Raw genomic sequence first — 13,463 nt, forward strand, 5'->3', positions numbered from 1 at the left:
GATGGCTTGATGGGAGGTACACAGTGGACTTGGAAAGTACTGGTAGTGTTCTTTTTCATAGGCTGGTATTCATTTTATTTTTTATTCTTTAAAGTTTACATGTTATATTTTGTATGATTTATTTCAAAATTTAAAAGAATGGACTCAACACTTTGAAATATTTCTCAAAAATTAATCTTTGATTAATCTTAAAGCCTTTTTATCTTTACAAAAGCATCATAAGTGTAGCTTACAAAATGATTTTTTTAGTACAGGGTAAAAACAAGGAAGAGTGATATATATATCTTTTTTGAAATAAGGTTATGCTTTAAAATTATATTTTAAGGTCATGCCTTAAAAATTATATTTAACATCAGCCTGGCATTCTAAGTAACTGTAAAGCATGGCTGATTATAAGTGTCAAGATGGAGAAAAGAAATGAGTTGCACATGTGTAACTCCCCATTCTTAGCTCTAGACTAGTTTGAGAATACCCAAGTTTAGCATTCATTGTGTATTGTTTGTTGTTTTGAAAAACTTTATTTATTTATTTGAGAGAGAGTGAGAGAGGACAAATGGGGGAAGTGGCAGAGGGAGAAGGAGAAACAGGCTCCAGGATGAGGGCTCCGTCCCAGGACCCTGGGATCATGACCTGAGCTGAAAGCAGACATTTAATCAATTGAGCCACCTGGGTGCCCTGCAGGCATTTTTATGCAGTTGGATCTTGGCCCTTAAGCAGTAGCAACCCCAGTTGGTTGGTTAGTTTGTTTTTATTTTATGTCAAAAGAGCTTATGAATCAGTCTTTTGGATGTGGGGTCTAGAGATTGTGTCTGAATTTCCATTGTAGGTATGGTGTTTTAGGTTAGATGGCTTGCCTTGTGGGACAGCTGAAGAATATAGTGCTTGGAGGAGCAACATCAACTCAAGTTTTCTTAAATACTGGCTTTGAGCCTTGTGCCTCTCAGGTTTTAGCTGACAAGAGAGCAGATTTATCTGGAATCATTCTGGATACCTGGTCAAAGATTTTAAATTTTCTGATGAATAATGGGTTTGAGATAATATACTATTCTTAAAAGGAACCCTTTAAGAATCAAAATTAAAAAAAAAAAAGAATCAAAATTTAAAGTTTTGTATTGAATTGTCTATTTTCCAGTAATCTATTACTCTAATCACTAAGCCTCAAAATTTCTATAGTGATTTTAGAAATTACCTTATAATTCTGAAAAATGTTTTTAGTTATAATTCAGTTATATGTTAGAAATGACATATGTGGGCAGCCTGGCTGGCTCAGCGGTTTAGCGCCGCCTTTAGCCCAGGGTGTGATCCTGGAGACCTGGGATCGAGTCCCAAGTCGGGCTCCCTGCATGGAGCCTGCTTCTCCCTCTGCCTGTGTCTCTGCCTCTCTCTCTCTCTCTCTCTCTCTCTCTCTCTGTATCTCATGAATAAATAAATAAAATCTTAAAAAGAAAAAAAAGAAAACTGTTAAAAAAATAAAGATAAAAAAAAAGAAATGACGTATGTTTGACAAGTATTTTTCATGATCCTGTTAGGATAATAGCTGAAATGATAATTAAGATTTTAAATATAAGAGACCTAAATTCTCCCTTCCCCTTTTAAAAAATTGTTTTCTCTGACAATTCTCTTAGGTAACAGAAATCCAGGACTGGAGTGCATCAAGCCCACATAGTGCAGCGTATGTTCTCTGGGATAATGGTGCTAAGAACCTTTACAGAGTTGGCTTTGAGGGCATGGTAAGAATCACAAAAGATAAAAATTTTGGATAGATGGAAGAAGGGAAATAAAAGTTGCTCTTATTGTATTCTTTTTTTTCTCTTTGGTCATATTCTTTTGTCAGAATACAGCTATCTGAATCATGAATTTGCAATAGGAAAAAATTCTGTAAAGTGAGGATGTATAATAAACTCTACATTTTTAGTACATTTGTTTACACTATTTAATAGTAAATATGATTTTGTCCTCAGTTAATATTTGGGTAACTTAATATAGATTGTGTAGAGCTAATCCCTTATAAATCCACCCTAGGAGCTTATTTACTAAAATCTATCAAGATTTATAATCTTTCTGAAAGAGGCTGCTCCTTGGCATGGACACAGAGTATAGTATTATAATGAGGTTTTTATAGAATATTTATATTCTAACTCTGGTAGCTAATAAAAGTATAAATTATAGGTGTTAAAGTTGTTTTTAAGGATATATTTTTCCCTCTGTATTTTTAAAGAGTAGTATTGGTAATTGAAAATGATTGACCTATAACATTTTAAATTACTTGAGTGCTTAGGAGAATAAGCCAGAGCACCAGCTGGTGCTGTGTAAGAGCCTCCAGTGACCAAAGGCATATGTTTGGGTACCTGAAGCTGGGACCAGAATAGGATAAAGACTGTTGAGCCTCAGGCCCGACACTATTTCCTCTGAACTGGAGAGGCGGTGGTAAGGCCTGGTGGAAAGAGTCATCATTTTGGACTACCAGTGGGAAGTGAGCTCAGTTATAACAGGGTGTGGGGGGTGGGGAAGTTCAAATCAAAGAATACTGGAAAACAAATCTCCACTATTCTTTCCAGCCAGTGGCTTTTTTTCTTATTCATAAAATAAATCAATGAGTTATGCCTGCAACAACAACAACAACAACAAAAACCACTCTGGTGGTTCATTAAATGGATTGCTCTATATTTCTGCATTTCATGGATCACTGTTGAAATGTTGACCTTGGTTATTTAATTTATGGAGTATAACTAAATATTAATGCCAGAATATTAATGCTTTTTATATCTTTTCCATCTTGAATACATTCCTCCTTCAAAGAATTCTTTAAATTTCATTATTTCCCAACTGTTTTGTGCCCTTGGTAGGAGGGGAAAAATATCCCACTATCCCTTTGCTTTTAATTTATTCCATGTAAGTCACAGTGTGAATCTAAACAAATACTTGATTTGCCAGGTTTACTACTTGTATATAGCATTCTTTTTTAGTTTTCCATTAGTATTTTGATGCCTCCTTCTGTTTGTAAATTGTGGATTTTGGGGGGATTCTAATTTCTAACTTGCTTCAGATGAAGCCTTAGAAGTTATATATGTAGAGGTACTTAACAAGTAGTATATATGTAGATCCTTTTTGATGGCTGAGTAGTACTCCTCTGTGCAGTTATGCCATTATATATTTAATAAGGTTTCTGTTGATGGTATCTAGGTGGTCTTTTTTAATTGTTGCATGCATTCTTTCAGTAAGCATCCTTGTACATATATTTTTGCACATCTCTGGGTATATTTCTTTAGAATCAATTCCTGGAAGTGAAATTGCTGGGTGAAAGTATCACATTAAAACAATTTGACACCTGTGTCTTTCTGATTAGGACTGAGCTAAATGTGATGTTGTAGTGGCAAAGGAGGCTGTCAGAGAGTTGAAATGTGTGTGTGTGTGTGTGTGTGTCTGTCTGTCTGTCTGTAAAGTAGCTCCTTAATACAGTAAGTATATACTGATCCCTTATACTATTAGGCACTTTTAAATCTAAATTTTCATAGTAACTCCCAAGATTGCTCTTCTAGTTTCACATTTTCTGTACTTTTGATTATATCACAACTGCCTCCCCATTCAAATACTTAAATAATAATTATAAAAACTAAGTGAGAAGGAACTTGAATTGACCAAGTTACGAACTAAGGACTAAAGTTTATGTAAACTTAACTGGCTAAGGAATCAGAAGACTGAATTTGGTCCTATCCTTTTCTATTTTCTGGCTGTTTAGTTTGGGATAATTTTCTTTATTAAATGAGTTAATACTTGCCTTGTGTATGTCATAAAATTGATTGAAAAGAGCAAATGATTTGAGCTCTTTTTTCATAAAAGTATCCTTAAAATAGAATGTTTTGAACATTTTAAATAATAGGTATTTGTTGAGGTCTTATGTGTTTTTGAAAATATTTTAATGGTAAAGATCCAGACATTTTAATTTTGAACTTTAAAGGTAAGCTCAAAGTAAATGAAGTATGACTTATCTGGAGATCAGGATTTTAATTTTTGATGGATACTTTCAAGAGCAGTGTTTAGTGTGATTGTTAACCTAGAGCTACTCTTAACTTTTGCTGAGGGTGTATTCTGAATGAACATTTTTGCCTATTTTAGGTACTGAGCTATACTTGAAGTTTTCAAGCGTGATTTTTCTGGTTTCTTTTCTTCTTAGTCTGATCTCAAGTGTGTCCAGGATGCCAAAGGAGGTTCTTTCTACAGAGATCACTGCCCTGTGCTAGGTGAGTCAAGAGACTAGTGAAAATTACTAAATAGTGTATCAGAGTTTGTGAAATCAGAAAATGTTTAAATTGGATTTTAAAAAAAAGTTACTTAAAGATATAACTTTTTCGGTTTTATTCTGGTTTTTAAAGCATTTGTTCTTATTTTTTAATTTATATAGACCCTGAAAAAGTTGTCATGTCTTGTGAATTGATATACCACTTTTATGTCATAATACATTTGGGTCCTTTGTCTTTTAGTTATAAAATATTGTTGAAAAATTGTGTTAGAGTTATCAGTATCTCTTACATATTAATAATAGAATCTGGCAATTTAATGCTTATAAATTCCTTAGAATTTTTGTAAAATTGCCTTCTAAATATAAAAGTAGTTAGAAGATTAAGGTTATATAATAATTATAATTTTCATTTGTCATTAAAAAAAAGGATAAGAAAACAAAACTATCTTCATATTGTAGATTCTTTATTGTTGCCACAGTAAACATTTACCACATTCTTCTAATTAAGGCTTTAGTTTTTGAAAGCTCGTCTTTTCATGTGAACTCTGTGTTTCTCTTTTTAAATACTTTGATTTCCCTTTTGGCCAAAAAATGCTGTTTTCCTGCAGGGTATCCTGATTTTTTTTTTTTAAAGGATATTGTAGAAGAAATACTTATATTTTGACAAGATCATCCGTTTTTCTTGCTTTTAGAAAACTTCCTTGTTTTGTGTCTTGCCTTCACAGGAAAAGTGTAGAATCAACATACATACTTTGGATTCCTCATTGTGGTAGTTTATGATTATGAATCTTTTATCCCAGAACTAGCTTTGAAAATATTTTAGGGAATGGGCTTTTAAATATTTAAAAATGTTCTGTAAGAAAAAAATCACAAGGGCCATTTGGTAAAAACTAGTACTAAGTCATTCAGAGAAGAAAACAATTTCAAGGTTCTTTCAGATTCTCTAGTTATTATGGCTATTTTTACTTATTGAATCTCAATAACTGTCTAATTGTAGTGTAGTTATTGCAGGGATAACCAACAAGTCATCCATACAGAAAAATGACTATTTTTAAACCTAGAACTTTGTACTTTATTTTTTTGAACTTTGTACTTTGATATAGGGTTGCATAGTCTAATAGATTTGTTTTTTTTTTTTTTTTTTAAAGACTTTTTTTTTTATTTATGATAGTCAGAGAGAGAGAGAGGCAGAGACACAGGCAGAGGGAGAAGCAGGCTCCATGCACCGGGAGCCTGATGTGGGATTCGATCCCGGGTCTCCAGGATCGCGCCCTGGGCCAAAGGCAGGCGCCAAACTGCTGCGCCACCCAGGGATCCCAGTCTAATAGATTTTACACTTGTTCAGTTGCTGTTACAAATCATCAGATTATTTTAAGTTGTGAGTCTGATTGTTTTCTTTCTTAGTTTTAAGTTCTCTAGCTCTAGAATCTGATAAAGTATAGTCTCAAAACATTTTAAGATTAGATTAGATTAAAATATCTAGAGCTTGTTCTTTAAAAAATAATGCAGTTGCATGATGTTGCTGTGGTTTTCCTTTGTCAACTCTCTGCAATTACAGGTGAACAAAATGGCAACAGGAATCCTGGTGGATTGCAAATTGGTGACCTGGTAAATATAGATCTTGACCTAGAAATTGTACAGTCTTTGCAGCACGGTCATGGAGGATGGACTGATGGCATGTTTGAGACTTTAACTACAACTGGAACTGTTTGTGGCATTGATGAAGATCATGACATTGTAGTACAGTATCCCAGTGGCAATAGGTTGGTGATATTTTTAAATTTTTAAATGGCCAATAAAGTTAGTATATAGAGGAAAGAGCCTTAGAGGAAGCAAATTATATGCTATAATTGAAGATTCCTTAAAGCTAGCTCTGAGTAGATAAAAATCCAGAATATGTTGGTAAAGTAGAGGGGAACAAATGTTTTAAGTGTGTGTGGTATGTATGTGAATTTATATATTTTTGATACATGTTCTGTGCACTTTTTTCCCCCTGCTGGAGCAGAATACATTGTATCAGTGTTAGGTCAAATATAGCTAAAATGTTCTTTGTTCATAATGGACTGTATCAATTTACCGTGAATGAGAAGAATAAAATTAGAACTCTGGCCTGTTTCCAGAGTCCTCTCTTGGTAACATAGCTTTTTGTTGCCACAGATGTGTGCATGCACCAGTCCTTATTAGCAACGTATAATTGCATGCATTTCCTCACTATATCTTTGCACATACAACTTCCTCCATGCAGAATACCTTTTTCTGCCTCTTTGTCTGGATTAATCCTCTGTATCCTATAAATACTAAGTTTATGTGTTTGGGGAACCTCCTCTCATATTCTACTCTACATGGTATATATGCATATGCTATCTTCTGTTTAGGTCTCCTGTTATTGTTGAAAATGATGATTTGTTTTACCTCTAGGTTGCAGGTTTCTTGGAGCCTTTCATTTATTTGCTCTTTTAAAAAATTTATATATATATATATATTTGCTCTTAAGGCCTAAAATATATTCAGTTTACTAGTATAGTTGTAATTTAAAGCAAAAGCAGTAAATTGAGTAATTGTCAAAGCTTTGTTACTTACATATACATAAAGAAACTAACTCATGGAGATTCTTCAGTGGAAGAATTGTCAGAATGAAGAAAATTAATGTTAAGTTGCTTACGAGATTATAGAATTAGCTCTAATTGTGTTTAAATCTTAAGGATACACGTGGTCATACCAAGAGATGAAGAAAAAGCATTGACAAAATCCAACTCTTTTTCATGATAAAAACACTAATTAAAGTAGTAATAGGGAACTTCTTCAGCTTGGTAAAGGGTGTCTATGAAAACCCATAGCTAACATCATACCCAATTGGTGAGAGATTGAATGCTTTTCCCTTAAGAACAGGAACAAAAAAAAAAAAAAAAGGAACAGGAACAAAATAAAAATGTCAGCCCTCTCCACTTTTATTTGGTATTGTTCTAGAGGGACGGTTAGGCAAGAAAAAGGGACAATTAGGCAATAAAAAGAAAGAAATAAGAGAAAAAAAGGAGTTAGACTATATTTATTCACAGATGACATGATCTTGTACACAGAAAAACCTAAGGAATCCACAAAAAACTATTAACTGATAAAATGAGTTCCCAAAGTTGCAGGATACAAAATCAATGTAGATAAGTCAATTGTATTTTTGTATACTAGCACTGAACAATTTGAAAATGAAATTAAGAAAACAGTTTCATTTATAATAGCATCACAAAGAATAAAATACTTAATTGGTTTAGCTCAAGAAGTGCAAGACTTGGAGAGCCTGGCTAGCTCAATTGGTAGAGCACGTGACTCTTGATCTCAGGGTCTTGGGTCCGAGCCCCACACTGGATGTAGAGATTTTTAAAAATTTTCTTTATTTAGTTGAGAGAGAGTGAGTGAGTGTGTGCACATGTGCACAATTAGGGGGAGGGGCAGAGGGAGAAGCAGATTACCCACTGAACAGTAATGCTGATGTGGGGCTCAATCGGTGACTCTGGGATCATGACCTGAGCTGAAGGTAGATGCTTAACTGACTGAGCCACACAGCACCCCTGTAGAGATTATTTTTTTTAATTTTTATTTTTTTAAAAGATTTTATTTATTCACGAGAGACAGACAGACAGACAGACACAGGCAGAGGGAGAAGCAGGCTCCATGCAGCGAGCCCGACGCGGGACTCGATCCTGGGTCCCCAGGATCACGCCCCGAGCCAAAGGCGGCGCCAAACCGCTGAGCCCCCCCGGGCTGCCCTAGAGATTACTTAAAAAAAAAAAAAAAAAGTTGGCAGCCTGGGTGGCTCAGCGGTTTGGTGCCACCTTCTGCCCAGGGTGTGATCCTGAAGACCCAGGATCGAGTCCCGCATTGGGCTTCCTACATGCAGCCTGCCTGTGTCTCTGCCTCTCTCTCTCTCTCTCTCTCTATCTCTCATGAGTAAATAAATAAAATATTTAAAAGTTAAAAAATAAAAAAATAGTGCAAGACTTGTCCACTGGAAACTACAAAACATTGTTGAAAGAAATTAAGGAAGACCTAAATAAATAGAAAGATATCTCATGTTATGGATCAGAAGGCCTGATATTGTTCAGATCTTGTGTATTAGTTTCCTAGAGTTGCCATTACAAAGTGCCACAAACTGGGTGGCTTAAACAGCAGCACTTTATTCTTTCACAACTTTGGAAGGCTAGAAGTCTAAAGTCAAGGTGTTGATGAGATTAATTCCTTGCAGAGGCTCTGAGGGAGAATCTGTCCTATGCTTCTCTTAACTTCTGGTAATTATTGGTGATCCTTGGTGTTCCTTGGCTTATAGATGCATCACTCATTTCTCTGCCTCTGTCTCCACATGACCTTCTCCTCTTTGAGTCTGCATGTCCCTGTGTCTTCACGTGACCTTTTTTTTTTTTTTTTTTTTCCTCCTGGGTACAGATTTTAGTTTGAAATGCATTTAAATCAGTCTCTCATCGGTCAGGCTCAGTTGCATAAAATTATTTGAGACCAAGAGCCACATAAACAATCCCCCAGGCCCACTATTTTATTTTGGGCAAGTCAATATTTGTAGCTTAACTATCCATGAGGAAAGAACCCTGAAGAGACATAGAAAGAAGTTAGCTGAATTCATGAGAATTCTAAAATCTTTTACATAGAAAATGACCAAAGCTGATTTCACATGACTTATCAGGATACCACTCATTAGATTTATGGCCCACCCTAATCAAGCATGACTTAACTTGATTATATCTGCAAAGACCCTGTTTTAAATAAGGTCACATTCAGAGGTATTGGGGATTAGGATTTCAATATATCTTTTTGGAGGACATACTTCAGCCTATAACACATGGCAGTTTTTCTCAAACTAGTCAAATTTAAGGCAGCTCGTATCAAAACCCTAGTGCCTATTTTTATAGAAATTGGCATCCCAATTCTCTATTTCATATGGAAATTCAAATGACCCAGAATAGCCAAAACAATTTTAAGAAAAACAAAATTGGAGGACTCACGCTTCCTAATTTCAAAATTTATGATAAAGCTACAGTAACCAAGACAGTATATTATTGACATAAGATAGACACGTAGGGCACCTGGGTGGCTTAGTGGTTGAGTGTCTGCCTTTGGCTCAGGGCGTGATGCCGGGGTCCTGGGATTAAGTGGTGCATTGGGTTCCCCGCCGGGAGCCTGCTTCTCCCTCTGCCTGTGTCTCTGCCTCTCTCTGTGTGTCTCTCGTGTAAATAAATAAAATTTTTTTTTAAAGATTTTATTTATTTATTCATGATAGTTACACAGAGAGAGACAGAGAGGCAGAGACACAGGCAGAGGGAGAAGCAGGCTCCATGCAGGGAGCCCAACGTGGGATTTGATCCCGGGTCTCCAGGATCGCGCCCCGGGCCAAAGGCAGGCGTCAAACCGCTGTGCCACCCAGGGATCCCAATAAATAAAATATTTAAAAAAAATTATTTGATTTTTTTGACAAGGGTCCAACTCAATTCAATGGGAAAGTCTCTTCAGTAAATGATGCTGACAATATATGCAGGCATAGCTTGCAGATATTGTAGATTCCGTTCTAGACCACTGTAACAAGACAAGTCAAATGAAGTTTTGGTTTTCCCATGTGTATAAAAGTTATGTTTATACAATACTGTAGTCTATTAAATGTGCGATTATACTTTAAATACTTTATTGCTAAAAAAGTCTAATTATGATCTGAGCTTTCTGTGAGTTGTAACCTTTCGGTGCTCACGTTAACGTCTATGGCTGCTGCCTGATCAGGGTGGTAGTTGCTGAAGTTTGGTGTGGCTTTGGCAGTTTCTTACAACAGCAATGACGTTTGCTGCACTGATTGACTCTGTGGCATGCAGTGCTGTTTGACCCACAGTAGAACTTCTTTCAGAGTTGGAATTAGTCTTCCCAAAGCCTGCTTTTGCCCTGTAAACCAAATTTATGTAATTTCTAAATCCTTTGTGGTCATTTCAACAGTCTTCACATGATCTTTACTAGGAATTAATTCCTTCTTAAGAAGCCACTTTCTTTGCTCATCCATAAGAAACAACTCCTCATTTGTGAAAGTTTTATCATGAGATTGCAGCAATGCAGTCACATCTTCAGGTTCCACTTCTAATTCTAGTTCTCTTGCTATTTCCACCACATCTCTAGTGACTCCCTTCCATACCTCAAGAGAAGTCTTGAACCCCTCAAAATCATCCATGAGGGTTTGACTCCACTTCCTCCAAACTCCTGTTATTACAATTGATATTTTGACCTCTTTGCATGAATCACGAATGTTCTTAATGGCATTTAGAATGGCAAATCCTTTCCCAAAGATTTTTGATTTACTTTGCCAAATTCCATTGAAGGAATCACTATGGTAGATACAGCGTTACAAAAATGTACTTTTATTTTTATTTATTTTTCATTTAATTTTTATTTATATTTTATTTTTGAAGATTTACTTATTTTAGAGGGTGAGAGGATGAGGGGAGGGGACAGGGGCACAGGGAGACAGAGAATCTAAATAGACTCCATGTTGGCAGGGTGCCCAATGTAGGCCTCAGTCTTAGAACCCTGGGATCATGATTTGAGGCGAAATCAAGAGTTGGACACTTAACCAACTGAGCCACCTAGGTGTCCCCCAAAATGTATTTTTTAAATTCTAAGATTTGAAAGCCAAAAGTATTCCTTAATCCATGGTTTGCAGGATGGACATTATATTAGCAGGCATGAAAACAGCATTCATCTCATTGTACATCTCCATTACAATGGGGTTGGCCATATGCATTGTCAGTGCAATAAAATTTCTAAGGGATTTTTTTTTTCCCTGAGTAGTAGGTTTCATCAGTGGGCTTACAGTATTCAGTCAGCCATATTGTAAACAAACATGCAGTCATCCAGGCTTTATTATTCCTTTTTTAAAATTTTTTTAAAATTTATTTTTATTTTTTTATTATTCCTTTTATAGAGCACAGGCAGAGTAGATTTAGCATAATTCTTCAGGGCCCTAATTTTCAGAATGGTCAATGACATTGGCTTCAGCTAACGCCACCAGCTGCATTAAGCCCCTAACAAGAAAGTCAGTGTGTCCTTAAAAGCTTTGAAGCATTGATACTTCTCTTTAGCTGTGAGAAGTCTGGATAGCATCTTCTTCCAATAGAAGGCTGTTTTGTCTATATTGAAAATCTGTTGTTTAGCATGAATTACCTTACCAAGATCTTCTGGATCACTTACTGCAACTTTTTTTTTCTTTTTAAAGATTTTATAGGTTTATTCATGAGAGACACAGAAAAAGAGAGGCAGAGATATAGGCAGGGGGAGAAGCAGGCTCCAGGGGAGGCTCCTGTGAGGAGCCTATGCAGGACTCGATCCAGGATCCTAGGATCACGACCAGAGCTGAAGGTAGACGCTCAACCACTGAGCCATCCAGGTGCCCCTCTTGCTGCTACTTCTGTAACAGTACTTGCAGCTTCACCTTGCATTTTGATGTCATGGAGATGGCTTCTTTCCTTAAACCTCATGAACCACACTTTGCTAGCTTCAGACTTTTCTCCTGCAGCTTCCTCTCTCAGCCTTCACAGAATTAAAGAGAATCAGGGTTTTGCTCAGGTTAGGCTTTACCTTAACGGGATATTGCGGCTGGTTTGATCTTCTATCCAAACTACTCAAACTTTCTTCATTTCAGCAATAAGACTTTCTTCATTGCATGTGAACACTTAGAGGCCATCGTAGGGTAATTAATTGGCCTAATTTCAGTATTGTTGTTCTCAGAGAATAGGGAGACTGGAGGAGAGAGAAAGATGATAAACTTCTGGTTTTTGTAGCAGGCAAACACAAACATTTATAGGTTAACTTCTCTGTATTATATGGGTATGGTTTGTGGTTCCCCGAGTCAATTGCAATAATATTGAAGATCACTGATCACAACAAAAGAACAAACAAAAACAGAGATCACTGGTCACAGATCATCATAACAAATATAATGAAAAATTTTGAAAACTGAGAATTACTAAAATATGATAGGAATTGAACAAATGCTGTTGGAATAATGGCATCAATAGCCTTGCTCCCACAAGGTTGCCACAAACCTTTGATTTATAAAAACATCGTATCTATGCAGTGCAATAAAATGAGGTATACTCATACAAATATCTGATCATTATGTTGTACACCTTAAATTCATACAAATATATATCTGATCATTATGTTGTACACCTTATACTAATATAATGTTATATGTCAGTTATACCTCAAATAAATAAATAAAGCTGCAATGAAAAGAAAACGGTGTTGAGTCAGCTAGTTATCAACATGGAAAGCATGAAATTGGACCCCTGCTACACACCATATAGAAATAGGACATAAAAAATGGATCACAGGCCTAAAATGTAAGAACTAAAACTATAAAATTTTTAGAACAAAACATAAGTATAAATCTATGTGACCTTGGATTAGATGATAGTTTCTCACATGTGACCTCCAAAGCAAAACAATCAATCAAAGAAAAAGTGCGTAAATTAGATATCATCAAAATTGGAAATTTTGTGTTTGAAGAAAACTATCAAGAAAGTGAAAAGGCCACCATGGAATAGGAAAAAATATTTGCAAATCATATGTCCAATTTGGAAATTGTATCTAGAATATATAAAGAACTCTTATAATTTATCAATAAAAAACAACTCATTTAAAAAATGGGCAAAGGATTTGAATAGACATTTTTCCAAAGAAAATATGGAGATTGGGATCCCTGGGTGGCGCAGCGGTTTGGCGCCTGCCTTTGGCCCAGGGCGCGATCCTGGAGATCCGGGATCGAATCCCACGTCGGGCTCCCGGTGCATGGAGCCTGCTTCTCCCTCTGCCTGTGTCTCTGCCTCATTCTCTCTCTCTCTCTGTGACTATCACAAATAAATAAAAATTAAAAAAAAAAAAAAGAAAATATGGAGATGACCAATAAGTGCATTGTGTTAGTTTGCTAAAGTTGCTGTAACAAAATACTACAGATTGAGTGGCTTAAACAACAGAAATTAATTTTCTTACCATTCTGGAGGCTGGAAGTCCAAGTTCAAAGTTCCATCAGAGTTGGTTTCTGTTGAGACTACTTCCTGGCTTGTAGTAGGTTGCCTTCCACTTCTTCTCTGTACATGCTCAGAGAAAGACATTTCCCACATCTGTTCCTCTTCTTATAAAGATTAGATTAGTGCCCCACCTTTATGACCTCATTTAATCTTAGTTA

At 35.9% G+C, this 13,463-nt stretch overlaps 1 protein-coding gene across 1 annotated transcript in view; it reads left to right on the forward strand.

The window, feature by feature from the left end:
- Nucleotides 1-13,463, forward strand: part of MIB1 (MIB E3 ubiquitin protein ligase 1) — a 137,336-nt gene that overhangs the window by 30,290 nt on the left and 93,583 nt on the right. The window contains exons 4-6 of the mRNA XM_072829008.1: nucleotides 1,626-1,730; nucleotides 4,175-4,241; nucleotides 5,799-6,003. Of these exons, the coding sequence (XP_072685109.1) occupies nucleotides 1,626-1,730; nucleotides 4,175-4,241; nucleotides 5,799-6,003 (377 nt within the window). The remainder of the gene's footprint in view (nucleotides 1-1,625; nucleotides 1,731-4,174; nucleotides 4,242-5,798; nucleotides 6,004-13,463) is intronic.

Source organism: Canis lupus, chromosome 6 (genome assembly GCF_048164855.1).
Source record: "Canis lupus baileyi chromosome 6, mCanLup2.hap1, whole genome shotgun sequence".
NCBI lineage: Eukaryota > Metazoa > Chordata > Mammalia > Carnivora > Canidae > Canis > Canis lupus.